At 36.6% G+C, this 17,078-nt stretch overlaps 1 protein-coding gene across 3 annotated transcripts in view; it reads right to left on the bottom strand.

Annotated features, from left to right (window-relative positions):
- Nucleotides 1-17,078, bottom strand: part of LUZP2 (leucine zipper protein 2) — a 513,981-nt gene that overhangs the window by 264,002 nt on the left and 232,901 nt on the right. For 2 of the 3 annotated variants that reach the window (XM_043580830.1, XM_043580831.1), the window contains exons 2-4: nucleotides 10,344-10,461; nucleotides 6,767-6,837; nucleotides 1,586-1,667 (exon numbers count right to left, since the gene is read on the bottom strand). In XM_043580830.1, the coding sequence (XP_043436765.1) occupies nucleotides 1,586-1,667; nucleotides 6,767-6,837; nucleotides 10,344-10,461 (271 nt within the window). The remainder of the gene's footprint in view (nucleotides 1-1,585; nucleotides 1,668-6,766; nucleotides 6,838-10,343; nucleotides 10,462-17,078) is intronic. The other variant, XM_043580832.1, reaches the window with a different exon arrangement.

The following is a 17,078-nucleotide window of genomic DNA, read 5'->3' as shown; positions in this document are numbered from 1 at the left end:
CTTCTTTCATATTTTTGTGATTTAAGCTTATTCTTTAAGTTTCATGAGATTTTATTATGGACTTATCAAATGGTATATTTGAAACATCTTTTGCATAAAACATACAACCTGCTATTTTTATGGAAAAAGGCATAGTTACTAGATATCTAATCAAGGGTAGCACATAAGATTATCAGCTCTTAAATCTAAAATAGCACAATGTTTGCAGAAGCAAATCCAGTTGTTCCCCTGTATTTGAGAGTGAACAATTATCTTTATCTCTCCTTATCATCCAGCCTTCAATTACACCAACAGTCTAACAGAGAAAATAAATATTATTCACACCCCCCCCCCCACAATGCTTAAAAATACAAACTAGTTTAATTCTTAGTCAACTTAGAATTTTCAAAGAGGGAGAATAAGCACAAAGCATTCTTTCTGAGATGACCACAATTTGGAAGAGGTACTATGAAATCTGTCTTCTAAATCCCATCAGATGCACATTAATAAAATAATCGTTGTTTTAATACGTGTATCTCAATCCCATATTTGTCAAGATTGTGGTCATCTCTTTCCTGACTCTGGGTTAAAGCATATTAGTTATTCAATTGCCAGCACAGAACAATTCCTCCTGGTGACATGCTTTTCAAAAACAAAGTAACCAACACAGAGCCCATAGCCCGAGCCACCCCTTTGTATTGGCATGCTCTCACAGGCCAGCCCACTCACTATACACCTGCCCTGATCACCCCAGGGGCAGGTACAGGTAAGCATTCCTTACATCCCAGAGCCTGCTGAAGTCATTCACACTGACTCCTCCTAGTGCTGCTTACACCTTCTCACCCATTCCTTCCCACAGAACCCACAATAAAGACTCTTGCCCACAGTTCCCTCTGCCTCATGACCTACCCAAGTACTTCCATGGGTGGTCACCAGTCCCATGGCATGTCATCCGTCTTGGGAATTGTGAGAAATAAACTATCCTCTCAATGGTAGTCATTTCCTGATTTGTTGGCCTAACTGCACCTTAAACTTTCCATTAATATACTATATTTTAAAATAGACTCGGGTCCTAGAAGCAAGATAAAAGGCTCATTAACCATAAATGGTACATAAGGTGGTTCTGGAGAATACAGTAGAAATCCAGTGAGAATATCTGGAGAGAAGTTTGATTCTCAAGCCAGGGGCGTGTCAGAATCACCTGTGGAGTTGATTCAACAAGAAGAATATGGCTCCGCCCCTGAGAGATTCCTGCTAAGTGGATGAGAGGTAGGGATCTATACAGCTTAACTCAGCTCAAGGTCAGTTGTAGGCCACAAGTCAGGAGCCATTGGTATGGGGCTGACACCAGCACTTTTGTCCTACTCTTGACCTCTGTTTTCATTCATAAATGAGGGTTGGGATTTAGAAGACCCCTAACAATCAAATACAACAAAACTCTTCCCTTGAAATGAATGCTGACCAAGTATTTTTATGATTTTGGTGACTGAATTTTCCTTATTATATTGTTATTTTTTACAGGAGTGTTCGTTCCATGGTGATTTGGGGAAGAAAAAAAAAATCTCCTAGCACCAAAGCAAAGGACACAAAGAAGAAACATACTTACAGTAGCTTGTTGTTTTTCTGCTTTCTCAGATGTCTCTTTAAGTTGATTTTGCAGGACCTCCTGGAGAGACTTCATTTGTTCTCTAGCAGAAAATAGAGAGCAAAAGAGAAACACAATTCTATTATTTCCTATGTACATTATGAAAGGAGGTTTTGGTGTCTACATACATTTAGGAAACTGATAACTAGAACTGTATATAGAGACATAATTAAGCATACAGGATGTACCTAAGGATTCTAGTAATAAAGTTTTCTCTCCCATAGAAGTGCTAAAAGCAAGCTGTATTTAAAGAAAATCGCCTTGCTATTGTGTCTTATAAAAATCCCACTGAGTGAATCATCTGTGAGCTGCATAATGTGTTAAATCAAATCAATATAATAATTAGAGTTGAAAAGCTAATTTTAGTGACAGCATGCCAGGGTATGAACATGCTGGTTAGAAAAAAAAAAAAGTTGCCACAGACTTGCAGATAGGATAAAATTACAACTCCCTGTGGATGCTTCTAATTGATTAATTCTAAGACAGTGTACTTTAGACATGCTTTATAAGGCCTGGGACTTTTTATAAAAACAAAGAGAAAAGAGACTTATTTCGGACTTGCCTCATTTATTGGGGATAATAAAAGAAATACATGTCTTGCATGTATTACACATTTGTCTCAAGCTCACTACTACACATGGATGTTGCCTCACTTGTTAAAAATATAAACATTTCCATAATTACGCATTCCTCTCAAGGGTTTAAGATTTACTCATATGGCAAATCATACTATCTTTCTGTGCCTTCATTTTATTACCTAAGCTACCACTTCAAAAAATTCTGATAGCAGATAAAGGTTAGTGAGTGTGTGTGTGTGTGTGTGTGTGTGTGTGCATTTTATTCTGGCTACAGGAATAAACTCCTTCAAAGCAATAGCAACAGCCAAACAGAAACCTTTCCCAGCCTTACCAGCAGGACTCAAACTAATTTAAAATTCCCATTCTCATGGCAAACGACCACCACCCCCCCCGCAACCTTTGCGTGTAACCACACTACAGAGACTAGAGATAAGACTGTACCGTCTTAGACCCATTTTCTTCATCTATAAAATGGGAACACTAATAGAGCTACCTCATGGGTTTGTAGTGACGTTTAGATGACACAATGTAGGCACAATGCTTAGCACAAACCCTAGAAAATAATCATTTAATAAATATGAGATCTCGGTCATAACCTCCAGCAGTACTCTGGGTCCCTAAGCTCATTCTTTGACCATCTCATCTTGCACACCTGTGGACCGTTCTTTCATCTAATGGGATTTAATATCGTTCCTAGATTTCTTACTTTAGAAACTCTTAGGTCCAAGTCTCAATTTCAGGAATATCAATGAGAGTCCATAGGATTTTTAAAATCAATCTGGACCTCGCTTGTCAAAGTACGATATAACTGAAACATGTTGAAAAATAGTTATGGTCACGTTGGTTCTTAGACAATTACTGTTCGCCTGGGAGAAGCTTGTAACATGCTGGTGCTTAGAGTGGATTTAAGTCTCAGCTCCCATTCCTTCCTCTAACAGGTAGCATTGATCAGGATTGTTTCATATATGAACATTTAAAATTGGGGCTTCCGTTATTGTTTCTACTATCTTCCACAAAGACCATTTGTGGCATAAAAGAATAGAATAGAAATATCTATATATATTGTGGGCTTCCAATGCATCAGGCACTCACTCTTAGAAGGTTCACATCAAACTATGACATAATACTACAGGCAGAAAACTGATACGGAGAAAGGTAGTGAAATTGTGTTCTAGAACCTATGTGTTCAAACCCTGGAGTCATTACACTACCTCTGTGGAGACAGAAAAAGAGGAGGGAAAGAACAAAGGGAGGGAGGGAGGGAGACAGGGATGGAGGGAAGAACGAGGGCAGAAAGGGTCTACATGCTATCCCTAACACTCAGATCATTAATAAGCACTGAATGAAAATACAAACTATTATATTTCCAACTGTTAAAAAAATTATACTAAAATTTTACAATGATTAATTATATTTTTATCATTTTTAAATTTAAAAAGTTTTTACATTTTTTATCATTTTTAATCAATTTTTAAATATTTAAAAAATAAGTATTTTTTATCATTTAACTTTTTATCATTTTTTAAATATTTAAAAATTAAAAATATCTTTGAATTTTAAATGATACATACATTTTAAAATTATAAAATATATTTTAGGGGCGCCTGGGTGGCGCAGTCGGTTAAGCGTCCGATTTCAGCCAGGTCACGATCTCGCACTCCGTGAGTTCGAGCCCCGCGTGGGGCTCTGGGCTGATGGCTCAGAGCCTGGAGCCTGTTTCCGATTCTTGTCTCCCTCTCTCTCTGCCCCTCCCCTGTTCATGCTCTGTCTCTCTCTGTCCCAAAAATAAATAAACGTTGAAAAAAAAATTTAAAATTATAAAATATATTTTATAAAAATAAAAATGAGTATCTATGTATATTCAAAAATTCCCACATACTGACATCTATAGGCAATGTAGGGAGTAAAACAAAATTAAAAGGTTAAAGCACTTTCTGCTGTTAACAAACACTGGAGAAGGTAGAGGACTCTACACATTTTCTCACATCAAAGAAAGCTATCAGACAGAACGGTAAAGTTGATCTTTTGAACCTTCTGAATATCTCCATCTCCTCTTTCACCTTCCAGACTTATCTCTACACATTCCCACTGCTCCTGTGCTTTAGCGAGCCCCAAGTCTCTGCCTCACAGCCTTGGAAAGTTACACTCCTATGAGAGAGGACTCCTGACTTGCTCATGGGCAGGCCTCCTCCACCAACTATCACTGCTACTCCAGGGTTTTACCCAACTATCGCTGCTACTCTAGGGTCCTATCTGGACCAGCTGTTTCATACACCTCCAATGTCAAATTATAAATATGAAAACACACCAAAATCACACTACAGGAAGGCATTTTTTTTACAACTTGTATCGTAAAAACATCTCAGATGGAGAACTTGCTGCTGCCCCATGTATCATTTTTGTTTTCAGAGAACATGATTCTGTACGATGCTTTGGAACAGAGAGTCCAAAACTGCCTTCTTAGAATCTCCACCCACCAACCACCATAGAGAATAAAATGTATTATTACTTTTTCTAAGGCAGTTTTCAGACACTTTAGGTTACCCTCCAATCCCCCAAGTCTCCACATTTAAGTACACACTCTCTCCTTATATGGTATGGTTTAGATCTGGAGCTCTTCTGTGGGTATCATCTAGGGTGTCAAAATGTAACACTCAAGAGCCAACACAACTTTTGTGTGCTCGCTCTCTCTCATACACATGCACGTGCACACAAAAATATGCACATGCATTCCTTTCTCTGTCTCAACAGCAAGGTGCTCTCTGCTCTCTCTGCACGATTATAGCCTCTGAGTTTACTTACTCACAGTCTGGTTTCAGCTACACAGAGAGACTGATTAGATGCCTCTTAGTTACAGTTCCAAGAGGGAAATTCTAATTGATTTGTTTTTGTAACTGTGAGTGACGTTGAAGTCCTAATGACTTCTAGGGAACACTGGTGCACGTAAGTGTCAGGTGGCAAGCATCCCAGAGGATGAAAGGTTACTGAGAGCTGGAGGTATAGCCAAGTGGCATCTACAATGCATTGCACTGTTTCAGAGTCAGATAAAACTTCTAAATTTGAAATTAGTTAACATTTTTATATTCTAAGATTTTTTTTTCTCTTTTACTGTTTATTAGTATCTCTTCTTTTCAAATGAGATACACAGTCTCCTTCACCTTCAGGTAGCCATGATTTTTCTATCTCTCTTTGCAAGTAATCACAAAAACTAATATATCAAATGTCATATCCGTTTGAGAAATTACCTACCGTTAGAATTTACCAAATTTTCCATTCTGACTTTGTGTACATTATACAAGTTGCACATTTTAAACGAGCTTTCTAATTTTGAGTAAAACATTGAAATCGTAATACCAAAATATCAGGTTTGTTTTGCCATTTAATTGAAAGACTTGGCCCATCATCTGGTAGTTTGTATATCATACCAAATGTATAGACGATGATCTGAAATTCTTAATAAATGTAACCATGTTTTTAGAAGTAGCTTATTTCAAACCAATACAATCACTTAAAATGATCTATTTTTGGAAATATGCTAGCGAATTATCTTATACAAGCTCTTTAATACTTGACTTTGAAGACAATTTCATGTTAAGAAATAATAATTTCATTAAAATAATAAAAATAGTCAACATAGGACAGTAGATCTGAAATTTTTAATGTGTCATCAGCTCGATCTGAATATATGCCAATGAGAGGTTTCTGGGTCAGAAGGCAAGAACAGTGGAGAAGATACAAGACAATGAGAAGGGACTACATAGTATGTATAAGCTTTTTTGGAGTTTTGTGTTTTGTGATCAATGAACTAATGTGAAAGGGTGTCGCCACGGGGTTAGACACAACAGAGCAAATTCCACTTAATACATCTCTCATCAACTCGATTTCCTATCCATTAAATAGGGAAATCGTATCTACTTTATAAGGTAATTATGAGGGTGAAATAGGAGAATATATATAAAGCATCTAAGAGAGCCTCTAGTAAATGTATACAAATGCTAGCTTGTTTCTACCTTAAAATATTTTTTTTCCTTTGAGAGGCAATTTCAAATCATATTATACTGCATAGAAATCTACTGACAACACACTTCTTTCAAAAAAACAAAAAAACACAATCCAACACTAATAAGATTAGACTAATTCTACTTACGCTGTTAATAAGATTACCCCATTCCTTACCACCCCACCATTAACACTATGATCAAGTTTTGATGCCATTAAACATGTTATTGGACGTGTCTATTGATGGGCAGATTTATCAGGGTCTGTCTTACTTGGATAATAGAGGAAAATACCACAGATCCATAAACACTCTGTGATCTGCAGACAAGCAGCATAGCATAACCATCACCAGAGAACCTGTTGAAAATGCACAATTTCAAACCCCACCATAGATTTATTGCATACAAATCTTCATTTGAACAAGATCCTCACGCATTCAAGTAAGAAGATAAATGAATTAATGCATTTAGAATGAAGTGATTTTGTGAAATTTCTGAATGTGGAGTTTTTCACACTATGGGGAAAAAGAAAGAATTGAGAAAATTAAGGGAAAGCACAGTCTTACCTTTGTCTCTGACCTATTTCCAGAAGCTTCTGAACATCAGTTTTGGAAGTTTTCTCATCGTTTTTCAAAGACTGATAAGAAAAGTGGGAAAAGGAAATCTTATTCAAGTGATACAGTGAGGCTCACTTTTGTCTCTATGGCACAGGTGTGACTGTTCTTATGGCCCTGGAACAAGAATGTGCAAATGAGGCCACCATGGTCCTCATGGCTCTAAGGTGCCCATGAGAATTCATGACACCAAGCACAGTATAGGTGCTACACAGTGGTGAAAGCGAATATACTGAGTCTCTCAGCCTTTAGAGGTTCGACGGAGGGGAGAATGCTCTCCTAATATTTAGGTCTCTTTACAAGCAAGTAGAAAACACATCTTTTGCTCTTCCGTTGAAGTTTAACTGTGTTCTTTGCAGCCATATTAAACCAGCTCTGGCATAGTTTCTACAAATACAAAGGGACATAAAAGACGTCTCTGAATAAGCTATGTAATAACATAATGCAAGATCAAAGCAGCCAAAAAACATGTACCTGTTTGGTCTTGTCTATTTATTCTTAATGAGTAATGCAGCAGCATGCACAGGAAAACAAGAGCCATGTAAAATTGTAACTGGTATGAAAAGAGAGGGTATTAAGAGAAACAATATGTACCACCTCAGTCATTAGTGTTTATTTACTCTGGCAGATCCAGCATCCACAGACTGTGACTTAAAACAGAAAAGCCCACTGAGCTATTCTCGTTATAGAATCTGGCCCATTAAGCCTTCCCCAAGAACTTTCTTATTTATAGTCAATAAACTATTTAACAGGGTAACCAATCTTTCTTGATATTAGATGTTGAAAGGGGCAGTGATATTATTTGCAGGAAAAGCAGCTGTGGCAGGCAGAAAATTAAGAATCTTAGGAATGGCAAATACTTTGTTTACTTAATACCTATCTAACAAATATCTCTCATGAATTATGCAAAGTCCTGTGCAGAGGGACGACATCTGCCTTCACAAATTGTAGAGTCTAAGGCTAAAATCAGATAATTTTCATACAGCGGGATCAGCATTCTGATATGGATGTGGTGGGCTGAACTGCATAAGAGAAACTTCTTCCCTAAAATAACTGACAGAGGTCATAATTAGGAAGCAGCCAATAAAAGGCGTTTCACTTATTTGGAAAGAATAGCTTTATATAACATACAAAGAGGGTAGGATGAGGAAGGGATGGAGGGCATTGCCAATCATGGGATTCATAGCTCAAAGTGCATCATGGTCATAAGACCTGGGGCGGGTCACAAAATCTGCCCTCTGACTTCCTTAGGTGAAAAACAGGGATGAGATTTTTGAACAGTCTACTTTAGACATTTATTGGAAAAAACTCAAAGGGCAAAACAGATGTGGAAAAACCCTTGATGAACAGTGCAATAAAATAGGCCTATTCATTTGCTGACCATCTGCTATATTCTGGGCATCCTGACGGAAACCAAGATGAAGCGGATGGCTGTCTTCAAGACATTTACAATCAAAACAAAAGAAGCAAACAAACAAACAAAAAAACATGAGATGCAGAAATGAAAAGGGTAGATACAGCAAAGTGTATATAATGAGAAAAGCTAGGGCGCCCTTGGTTATTATTTATCCAGCAACATCCACTTCTTGGAAAATATTTTTAGTTCCTTTAAGGATTCTAAGGTTGATTTATGTACGAATTAATCAATGTAGTGCTTATTGGCTGACCTATATTACCATTCCATCCAGGGGCTATGGTTATAGAGAAAACTATAACAACTTTCAAAACTCCTTTCTTCATGAAGTTCCACTGGGAGGAAAATGTGGAATGGGTTATGTAGTTATTCACTATTAGTTTAAAACCTAGAATCACCATTTATTAGATGTATGACTGGGCACTTCCTTGGCCTATTTGAATCTTGCTTCTTCATTTTATGAGTGAAATATTACCTTAATTTTGTGAAGAGGTTGCTAAGAGGATTTAATAAGATAAAAAATGAAAAATATCTTGCACAATGGCTTACAGAAAATGGAAAAACGATTTTTAAAAAATGGCATTTAGTGGTAGGATTGTTACCCTTTTAAAAGCCATGAATCCATGAAATTATATATTGTTGTCAAGCAATTTTCCAGATTGTACTTGGGTGTCTTGACTTAGGCTGCTGGTGTCGACACACTGAGTTTCCTGACCATACATGGGCATCTAACCATATGCTTGAAATAATCTCAAAGTGGCAGATATTCCATGCCTCTGAGAAGGGGCCAGGCCTACTGAACACTCTTTGTAGCCCCATGTAACTGGTGAATTTCTACTTAAGGATAAGATGTAATTCTGGTATCAGCTCCCTGTAAAAATTGACTTAGTTTCCTTTTTATCCAAGTCAGGGCTTTCCTAACATTCTATGTATTCTTCCATCTTAGCACTGTTAGCGCCCTGATACTCATCTCTGTGTTCTAATGGAATGTGGGTGGGTTTTGCGCCTTTTTTTTTTTAATGTTCTCAAGTTGTAACATAACTTCAGGAACAAGAGCTTGGGCGCTGTGCTCATATACCTGCTCTGCCACCTAATTCTCACTGTGTCCTCCATGGTTTCTTAACCTTTCTCTAACTCCCGTTTTCCCACTTACAAGACAGCCATAGCATAGTGTTCATGTAAAAATTAAATAGAAATTATACAAAGAATACCTAATGTAAGACCTTGAGACCATGTTCAATAGACTGGAGTGGCGACTGACACCATCATCATCCTTATCAACTTCATGGAATAAAAAGCTAAGGATAACAGTGACTCCACATGGTTCAGAAGCATGGTTCAGTGCGGTAACTAACAGACAAGCCCTGAAGCCAGATTTCCTGTACTGAAACTCTGGCTTCCCTTGCGACATTCAAAAATAACTTATCTTCTCTAAGCATAATTCCTCATGTGTAACAAGAAAAATCACATTAATAGTACACATCTCAGAGATATATTATGAAAATTAAATTCTGTAAAACAGCAAAGCTTTTAGTATGCATTATGTCCTCAATAATTTCAATATTCAAGCAAACATTAAAATATATTATAAGATATTTCAGAAAAAAAATTTTTTAGATAATGATCTTGTCTCTGGTTTTTGATTGGGATTTCACTGAGTATTCATACATTTTCATAGCTGACTCTCACCTTTCTAAGGCATTTACCCATTTTAGTAATGAGGTTTATTAAAGAAGCTTGAGAACTGTCCTTTGTGGAATTCAAACTCTCTTCTAGAGATCATCCCTATATTCATTCAACTCTTGGTCATAATTAGTTTTCATCATTTTATAATATAAAAAACACAGGGGGCAAATTGATCTTAGAAGCTTGAGAAACTGATGGCCTTGCCAAGCACACAATTTTCTCCTTTCTGCATTTGCAAACCACAGATTCCCAGACTGCATTTCAAATGGCATTTCTTTTTAAAGCTCATATGATAATAAATAACTCCCATGGTCAAGCCCAGAAAACATATTCAAAACTGGTAAAGAAAAAAATGCAGGAGTCTTTTAATGCTAATCCACCGAGACAGGCCAAGTCCTTTGCAGCCAGGAAATTTAGTTTTCATCTCACCTGAAGGTTGACTTTAATTCCATCAAGTTCCCTTGATGTCTTTGTCAGCTGATGGAGGATGTTGCTTCGCTCCTTAAAGACTTCTTTCAGCTGCTTTTCTAGATCTTCATAGTCCTGTCTAACACAGAAAAAAATCGCATGAGAGCCCCTCAAATGCTCCCCTGTGGCTTTGGCCACTTTAAAAATAATCACAAGCCCTCGCATTTAAAGCAAAATCAAGATTAATTGAAACCTTAATTACTAGGATGTTTTATTTGTCCACTTTCATCTAAAAGGGGAAAACTGAAAACCAAAGAGCTGTATAACAAAGGTTTCATTTTGCATTGAGGACCCTCCAGGCTACAGAGAGTTTCCAGAACAATACTGTATATCTTTGACAGATATAACATAGCTTATCAGGTACCTCTTGGAAGACAGATATTTTTCCAAACAGCAAAGAGATATGATTTGAACCAACGTATCCCAAAGACACAAACAGATTCTGACATTAGGGAGAGACGCTTGGGGACAGAGCCAGAGCAGAATGTCGGGGTCTTGTTTTATCCCTGCTGTGTAGGGAAAGAAGTCCACTGAAAAGGCACCCCTTTGCAAACATGTCTAAGAATGTCTATTGCTATTAAAGAGGAACAGGAAAAAAACAGAATATCTATGAAATCAGTCAATAAATATTGTAATCAGAGTAAAATTTGAACAGACTTGTTAATTTTCATGAAAGAAAGACTTACTTAACTCCATATCATATATATACACATATTTTCTTTTACTTTTTTCATATGGTCTTTGTAAGAAGGCCAGTAGTGTAATTCTCATTTTGCAAATATAAAAGAATTGGGCTCAGAAGGACCAAGTTACTATGCTAAGTTCCTATTCAAGGCATAAATGAGCAGGTAGGGTATGTTTATGTATGCTATGGTGTGTGTGTGTGTGTGTGTGTGTGTGTGTGTGTGTATGGGGAAAATGTAGACAAAGAAAAAGATAATTGCCAGGGCAGCCCAGAACTGTAACTGAGAGAGAGAGGCTAAAATAATCAATTGGAGCACATAGGAGAGTTGCTAATCCAGGAAAGACTTCCTGGAAAAAGTAATACAAAATATAAAATGAACTTGTTAAGATAAATAGCAATTAGCTATAGAAAAGGGGAAAGCACATGTAAATACTAATAAAAATGTGCTCACTGAATTTTTGAAAAGTGCATAAGTATCAGAAGGTTTGGAGTCCTAACTCAGGGGTTGGGACTTCCTGCTAAATGAGGATGTGGAAAGCATGAAAAAAACAGATGCAAGATGCTTAAGTAACAGGAGTTTTTACAATGTGAAAATAAATAATTACACAAGGAGTGACATGGTCAGATTTATGTTTTGTAAAGATTTTCCTGGCTAAAAACTGGAGAGTAAACTGGAAGAGGGAAAAACCTGGAGAAAGGAAGTCCACAGCAACAATCCAGAGAAAAATTTGTGGTGGCTTAGATTAGAAGCAGCAGAGGGGCACCTGTGTGGCTCAGTGGGTTAAGCGTCTGACTCTTGATTTCAGCTCAGGTCATGATCACGGGGTCCTGGGATAGAGCCCCTAGTCTGTGCTGACAGTTTGAGGCCTGCTTGGGATTCTCTCCCTCTCTTTTTCCTGACCGTCCCCCTCCCCCGCCACACACAAACTCACTTACTCTCTCTCTCTCAAAAAAAAAAAAACAAACAAACATGAAAAACAATTAAAAAAAGATTAGAGAAAGCAGAGACAGAGAAGCTTGCACTGATTTCAGCGAAACAAGCAAAATTGAATCAATAATATATAATATTTTTTAAAACATCTTTTGTCTGTGTGTGTTATGAGGAAGGAGAGGCAGGGCACTGGCCTGTTTCTGCCTTGGCAACTGTTGGACACAGCCCTTTACTGAGAGAGAAGTCATATGAAAAACAGTTTTTTTTAGTTAAAGTCAGGTTGACAAGTTCAATTCCAAACTTGTAAGAAAATGGCTCAATTTTCTAGTTTTTTAAAATTTTCAGTCTTACTGCAGAACTATAAAGGAACTGAGTCTACAATCTACAATAGGTTTCTAATACAATTATTGGGTTATGTAAATTTCTTTTTCTCATGAGATAGGGTGCACGTAGTGGCAGAGAGGCAGAGAGAGAATCCCAAGCAGGCTCCATGCTGTCAGCTCGGAGCCCTTCGCGGGGCTCAGTCTCATGAAACTCGATATCGTGACCTGAGACAAAATCAAGACTTGGATGCTCAATCAACAAAGACACCCAGGTGCCCCTGTTTTTGTTTTGTTTTTTTCCTTAATAATTTTTTTTTAAATTTTTTTTTCAACGTTTATTTATTTTGGGGACAGAGAGAGACAGAGCATGAACGGGGGAGGGGCAGAGAGAGAGGGAGACACAGAATCGGAAACAGGCTCCAGGCTCCGAGCCATCAGCCCAGAGCCTGATGCGGGGCTCGAACTCACGGACCACAAGATCGTGACCTGGCTGAAGTCGGACGCTTAACCGACTGCGCCACCCAGGCGCCCCTCCTTAATAATTTTTTAACTGTTGTTTTCTAGTGGTCTTTGTATTCTTGTTTGAAGGAAATTGGAATGCTCCCTTGCTAAGAACCTCACTATCTCCCCATGGCCTTTAGATTTCCACTGGTGAACAGTGTCCCAGGTCTCCTCTCAGTCTCTCTAGCAAAGTCCTATGATGATGGGCAAGGCACATTTCCATCTATTTCTAATTATTCAGCTTTAGTTCATATCCCAATTTGTTTCCCCTGAATGTTTGTGACAATAAACACATCTCCAAAATTACCTTAAATGACCAGAATAAATCACAGTGTTTAATAACATGCATTGGTAATGTATTACATATAAGATGTGATATCATACATATTGACTCATTTAATTTGCACAACTCTGTCAGATAAGTAGTAGCATGAACCCCACAGTAGGGTTGAAGGAACTGAGTCACAGGGATGGTAACTTTCCAGAACACATTTCTATTAAGGGTGTGGTAGATCAGTCAGCCTTCAGAGTCCTATGTCTTAGCCAGTACTCCGGAAGAATACCGTGACTTGACTAGGCATTTATCATAGTTAAATATTCACTGTGCCATTGTAGAACTTATTATGTATTACTTCTTCCTTCACTATTGCATATATGTCTTTGGTATTGAATATTGTTGCCATTTTTATTTACCATTAAGTAAAATTAGGAATAGCATTTCCTTTTTTAGTATTTACAATTATCTTTTAATTCTATCACCATGTTGGCCTTCAGATGAATTCATGTGGAAAGGAGAACGAATTTAGATCCTTTTTTTGTTCAGGTCAGTAAACTGAAAGCCACAAAAAGGATATAATTTTTGTGATTATATCAAAATTTTATATCACAATTTTGTGATTATATATTAGTCACAGGGAAATATCGTCGAAAGTGCTAATTAATAGCACCACTCCAGATTCAGTCATTCAAAGTTCTTATAAAAGGAGAAAAGTAACCTTAATGAAAGCACTGGATTTCTCACACTTTCTTGCATTTACACATGAGTGCATATTTATCTCTCAATGCAGGTTATTTTTCCCATAACATACATTTTTTTTTATATTTATATGATCCTCCTAGAAGTGTACTCTGCAATTGGCTTGTATATCTCAGAGCTCTTTCCATGTCTACACATATTAAAATCCACGCACTTATATTTTAACATACTTTACCACGGGACATTTAGGGTGTTTTCAAGTTTTCTTTCTCTCTTAAAAAGTAATGAAATCCACATATGTGGCTACAAATATATTTCACCGGAAAAAAAACCCACAAATATATCTTAATGAAAATTCTTATGGCATATATTCTTAGAAATACAAATATTTCACTCCAAAGTTAACGTGTCAATTTTTATAGGTACTAGTAAATTGCTATTCTAGTCTATACTTCTAGTATCAGTATAGTATTCTGGTATTCTTCTCAACACATTCACCTGAACTGGAAATTGTTTTCCTCCTTTACTTAATATGTGTTAGTGGCATGAGTGAAAAATTGTACCTTCTCTAGGACAAAATTTCGATCACTTCACTGGAAAGATTAATTATATTTTCATAACTTTCATTAGTACTTGCATTTCTGACCCTATGAATGATCTATGTATGCCTTTTACCCACTCATATTTTGGGTTAGTTTTTGTATTAGCTTGCTGGGGCTGCTGTCACAAAGTACTACAGAATGGGTAGCTCAAACAACAGAAATTTTAATTTGTCTCACAATTCTAGAGGCAGGAAATTAAAAATCAAGCTGTTGGTAGAGTCGGTTCCTTATGAGGACCGTGAGGGAAAGATCTGTCCCAGACTCTCTCTTTGGCTTACAGATGGCCGTCTTCTTCCTATGTGTCTTCACATTGTCTTCTATGTGTGACTCTGTGACTAATTTTCCATTTTTATAAGGACATCACTCAGATTAGTTTAGAGCCCACTCTAGTGCCTTATTTTAACTTGACAGCTTCTATAAACACCCATCTCCCAATGATGTTACATCAAAGGTACTGTAGATTAGGACTTCAAAGTATGAATTTTGGGGTGAATGACTCAACCCTTAACAGTTTTTTAATCTATTGACTTATAGAAATTTCTGCCCAGTATGGTTTTTAACTGTCTATTATGGGGAAAATATTTTTTGTAAGTCTGTTATTGATTTTTAGATTTCCTAACTCCCCAATTTCTTTTAAATATACATGGAGATAAATCTTTTCCTAAATTTATGGCCTCCATATTGCTCTTGCACAAATAGACCTTCTCCACTCCAATGCTGTTCTTTAAAGGTGGTTATGATCTATTCTGATGTATTGATGAATTTGTTGCAACACCATTCCATGGTTTAATTATTAAAGCTGTGTGCTACATTTTGTTATTTTCTAGATTTCCCACTTTTGTTTTTATAGTTTTATTGCTAGTTTTTCTGTATTTGTGTATTCTCAGTGAATTTTGGAATGATCTTGTCAATTTCATAATAAACTTCCATAGGGAATTTAATTGAAACTGCATTTGTATTATATTTAGGGAAATAGATAACAAGAGAGTATCTTTCAATCCCAAAGATAGGTGGTCTCATATATTATTTAACAACTTATGATTCAGAAATGCTTTAAAGTTACTTCAAAGAGTTCTTGCTCATTTCTTGTTAGACCTGTTGTTATTGTGGATGGATTTTTCCATTCCACTGCCTAAATGAATGTTGTTCGTTTCTTTTAAAGCTACTAAGTTGATCTTGATTCCAAATACCTTATTAAACAAACTTAGTACTTGCTGGAGTTACTTAGTTGATTTGTTTGGCTTTTACAACTAGGCAGTGGTATTATCTTTGAATGGTATCAACCATCTTTTATTCTCATAGTCACAACTTTTTTTTTTCTTTGCAAATTGTACTGGCTAAAACCTCCAAAAAATGCTAAATAGAGAAAAATGATAGCAGATCTTCTATCTTGTGTTTTTAAGATAGCTATATTCATTGTGCTTCATCAGTGACTACAATGTATGCAACTATTTGCTGTAATTTTCAGATGATACCATTTTTCTTAGGACTTTTTTTTTGTAATTGAGTTGTGGTACTTATGCAGAAAAGAAAAGGAAAAAAAAAAAACCACAATCCCCAGGCACATTTCATGAACTCACACAAAGTAAATACATAAGAATTTTAAAAATAGATAATACACCCCAGATGATATTGACTTCACTCATTTATTACATTCTTTTTCCTCTTCAAATATAACTAATATTCTTACTTCTCTTACTTCATAAGTATTTGCCTATGTTTGAAATCTGTGCAAATGAAATTACTGAATATGTCTCCTTTTATTTGGTTTTATACAACATGGAGTTTGTAACACTCTTCCATATTGTGTGGAGAAATAGTTCATTTAAAAAATGTTTTTTTGGAGAGAGAGAGCATGAGCAGGGGAAAGGGGCAGAGGAAGAGAGAGAGAATCTTAAGCAGGCTCCATGCTCAGCATGGAGCCTGAAGTGGGGCTCGATCCCACAACCATGGGATCATGCCTGAGTCAAAACCAAGAGTCAGAAGCTTCTGGAGTCAGGTGCCCTGGAGAATAGTTAAGTTTTATCACCACATAGTATAGTAATGAATAATCATATTGCAGTGTATATATGCTAGTGCTGATGCATACCTTTGTTTTTGTCCAGTTTTCAACTGTTATGAATAAGGATATGAATATTTCATATGCCTTGTATTTAACATGCAAGTAAATGTATGCCAAGTATATATCTAAGAAAGGAATTGCTCATTAGAGGGCATGCATTTTCAACTTCAGTAAATACTGCCAAAGAATTTTCCCAATCTGCTATAGCATAGGAGAAGTGAAGAATTTCAATTGTTTCAAATTCTTATATACTACGATATTATAGTTTTCAATTTTCAGTCACCCTACCGGTTGCAAAATAGCAGTTTGCTTTAGCTGTAATTTGTATTTTACTGGTTGACTCAAAGTGAGTACTTTACAAAAATGATTTAAATATTATTTTTAGGGCACCTGGATGGCTCAATCAGCTAAGTGTCGACTTTGGCTCAGATCATGATTTCATGGTTCATGGGTTCAGGCCATCAGGATCCACAATGACAGTGTGGAGCCTGCTTGGGATTCTCTCTCCCTCTCTTTCTGCTCTTCCCCAACTCACACTTTCTTTCTCTTCCAAAAACAAATAAATAAACTTTAAATATAAATGAATAAATAAATATTTTTTTCAATAAAATGCCTG

Source organism: Prionailurus bengalensis, chromosome D1 (assembly GCF_016509475.1).
Source record: "Prionailurus bengalensis isolate Pbe53 chromosome D1, Fcat_Pben_1.1_paternal_pri, whole genome shotgun sequence".
NCBI classification, from domain to species: domain Eukaryota; kingdom Metazoa; phylum Chordata; class Mammalia; order Carnivora; family Felidae; genus Prionailurus; species Prionailurus bengalensis.
The sequence above is the reverse complement of the archived record's forward strand: the minus strand, read 5'-3'. Positions and strand labels throughout refer to the sequence as shown.